The sequence below is a fragment of the Prosopis cineraria genome, unplaced genomic scaffold, assembly GCF_029017545.1.
Source record: "Prosopis cineraria cultivar Desert tree isolate PC_DT_omini unplaced genomic scaffold, ASM2901754v1 PC303, whole genome shotgun sequence".
NCBI classification, from domain to species: Eukaryota; Viridiplantae; Streptophyta; class Magnoliopsida; order Fabales; family Fabaceae; genus Prosopis; species Prosopis cineraria.
This window is the reverse complement of record NW_026555630.1, coordinates 52,840-56,293: the sequence shown is the minus strand read 5'-3', so window position 1 is coordinate 56,293 and position 3,454 is coordinate 52,840. Positions and strand designations below refer to the sequence as shown.

The window sequence follows — 3,454 nt, the reverse complement described above, 5'->3', positions numbered from 1 at the left end:
TTTTCATTTATTTGATGGGTAGATTAAAAAGCATGTATGTATAAGTGTACTCTTCGTTACTTAAATAAGTGATTGGGAATTCAATATCAACCTTGTGTATGTTACAATTTAATTATAAGAGATCTATCATTTGCCTTTCATATCTTGAGAGGGGTAATTTTTATTGTCGGCGAAATCTACTCCTTATGCTATATATATATATATATATAAGCATATATATGTAAGTACCGGGTACTTGAATCAACTGGCTAATGATTGATTCAGCTTAACTGGACTTCTTGAACTTAAACTCTAAGTATACAGTAGTAATTAAATTCTTGGGAGAGGTATACATACACCATTCAAATAGGTGCTGACAGTTGGCTGATCCGATGTTGGCATAAATATTGAAAACTGAAAGTGTAAATGTATTAAAAAAAAAAATTCCAAAACTTGGAGGGACATAATCCCAACCAGTCCCCTGGCTCCTCTGTCATTGTCTTCAGGTCAAATGGTCTTGCTCATTCTCGTACAATATATATATATTGGTGTGTGTCTATTTTACGCCATCTTGAAAACTAGTTTTTTTGATAAGGATCAATTTAAATCCTCTAAAATTAAAACATATGAATTTCTTTGATATTTTATTTTTTTAAATATTTTTATTATTTTATTAGTATTTTATAAAACATAAAATCTTATTTATTTTAGAAAAAATATAATAAAATCTTCCTAAATTATATAAATGATAACGTAGTACCTCAAAATATCATAATCCATTGAAATTTTTAGAGATTTTGTGTTAATAAATATTAAAATAAAAAGATCATTATACCCTTATTTAAAAAAAAAAAAAGAACCACAAATGCAACTTTTGTTTAAGAAATAATAGTTTTTATTTTGTGAATAAGAAATTAAATAAAAAATCACAATTTATCAATTGTAATTTCAATCTCAAAATGATCAATAACAACTTTGCTTAAAAAAATAATAACTCTTATTCTGTGAGTGTAAAAGTTAAATAAGAAATCACAATTTATTAAGTATAATTTTTGTTATTGAGGAATAAGTTTTTCAAATAATAAACTTCAATCACAACTTTGTTTAAAAATAATAAATTTATTCAAAGAATTGAAAATATTGAACAAGAAATCACAACTTGTCAATAAATGTAAAATGATCTTTTCAATTTAAAATTATTAATATAGAAGTCTTTAAAAATTTCAGTAAAATTATGATATTTAACAGAGACTAAATTATTATTTATATAATTTGAGAGGATTTTATTATTTTTTTTTTTAAATAGCAAATTTACAAATTCTCGATTTAAGAGGATTCATTCCGACTAAGAATAAAGTGAGAGTGTGGGTAGAATATGAGGAGTCGAACCTCCTAATGTATTAAAAAATGTGATGCCTGGTGCATACAGATTAAGAAAACAGAACCAAAAATTAGTAGGGAAACCTAACCCTGCACATAGGAGCTCATTAACTTTTGAGATCAGACTTAGGGGCATGTTTGGATGAGAATTAGGTAAAACAGAGTTTAAATAAAATTGAGTTATAAGCATGATTTCAGGTATAATTGATTTAATCAAACACAAAAACATGTGGGAGCTGCTTATGAGAACACTACATTTTGGACTTTCATAATTCATTTTTTGTGTTCATAATTGATTTAATTTAATCAAAATATGAGTACTGCTTGTATAACTCTTTAGAAAATTAACTTTTTAAAGATATTCATCATCCAAACACCCACCATAACTGAAATGCAATACACTCGCATTAAATTTAGATCCCTTCTTATGGCTCTGTCACCTAAGAAAATATAATTATATATATATGAGACAGAGACATCCATGTAATTAAAAGAGAGACATGTACTAATTACGAAGAGAAAATATTGAAAAGGAACCGCGCATAAGCAGCAAAATCGATATTAGTGGCAGAAAGTAGGGACCTACTTGGGAAAATAAATTGGCGTTGTTGCCCACTACTGCAATTTTACATATTTTAATTTATATAAACTCTCCTAAGCTTGACGATGAGGTTGCAATCTGCAATATATATACATCCCAACTCTTTCATTTCTCAAAACCGGAGTCTTAGCTTCATCATCTTCTGTGTGTGTGTATATCTTGTTCTTCTTCTTCTTCTCCTTGTGCCATGTCCAGAATTCATCCAAGCCATAATCATCATCAAGGGCGGATCAGTCCATGTCCAAAGAGAAGACTCATCCGTATGTTCTCACGGTGTGGAAGAGATCCACCATGACCTTCCAGGGCACCGACGGCTTCACCGTCTTCGATCACCATGGAAAGCTAGCTTTCCGAGTCGATAACTATTCCAGAAACAACTCCACCGCCATCCTCATGGACGCCGCCGGCAACGCCTTGCTTACCCTCAAGCCTCAGGTATTACCATATCATATGGAATCTGAAGAACAAGGGCCTATTATTTAGTATAACTCATGAAAGTTTAAAGCCATTTGATATATATATATAGAGAGAGAGAGAGAGAGAGAGACTTTCATATTGATATTAACAAATGATTATGTCTTATGTCTTATGTATGCATGCATGTATGTATGTGACAGATATTCAGCATGCAGTGGCATGCATACAGAGGAGAAGGATGTTGCAGAAGAAGAAAAAGCAGTGAGAGAGGCGAAAAGCCAAAGCGTTGTTCAGCATGAGATCAAGTGGGTCAATGGTGTTTAATGGAGGATCAGGGGACGATGAAGAAGAAGCTCAGGTGTTCATGGGACCAACATCATCATCATCATCATCATCAGGTTGCAAGGCTCATGATGACACACCGGATTTCAAGGTACAAGGATGTTTCAGGAGGAGAAACTGCGTGATCAGGAACAGCCAAGGAGAGATCGCTGCCAGGATTTCTAGGAAGAGAGTGAAGAACAAGACGGTTGTTCTTGGCGATGATGTTTTCAACCTCGTTGTTCAACCTGGATTTCAACCTCAACTCATGATGGCCTTTGTCATTGTCTTGGATCGCATCCATAATAAGCACTACTATACTCCTCTCTTGTGTTCTTAACACACACGCACACGCACACGCACACGCACACACACATCAATGTCATGTATAAGTACAACCTTCCTACAAGAACAGGCATGGCTTATTACTTTGCTCTTAATCATGAGTGATTTAATGACTTCTGTTTCAGAGTCTTGACTGAACTGGGTTTTTCACTCATCTGTACTGCTTAATGTATAACTCATTTAATTGACTGTGGATTATAAAAATAATTAGCATAAAACCAGGTTCAAGTTCTGTTGTGAATATGATCTGTAAAATTTATGATTTTAAACCATAAGGCTTGTAATAACTAATTCTGAAGAATTCTGAAACCCCACAAATGTAGACTTTATCTCTTCACTGTGATGAGAAAAACTTGCAATCTATCTTTATTCTCCATGCATGTTTTGAAGGGGAATGGTTTGTATGAGATG

The 3,454-nt window shown here is 32.7% G+C and overlaps 1 protein-coding gene across 1 annotated transcript; it reads left to right on the top strand.

Moving 5' to 3' along the window:
• Nucleotides 1-2,072: 2,072 nt before the first annotated feature.
• LOC129296321 (protein LURP-one-related 8-like) lies at nucleotides 2,073-3,167 on the top strand. The gene is made up of 3 exons (XM_054934913.1): nucleotides 2,073-2,395; nucleotides 2,578-2,620; nucleotides 2,656-3,167. The coding sequence occupies exons 1-3, from the start codon at nucleotides 2,198-2,200 to the stop codon at nucleotides 3,036-3,038; spliced, it is 624 nt and encodes a 207-aa protein (XP_054790888.1). The 5' UTR covers nucleotides 2,073-2,197; the 3' UTR covers nucleotides 3,039-3,167.
• Nucleotides 3,168-3,454: the final 287 nt, after the last annotated feature.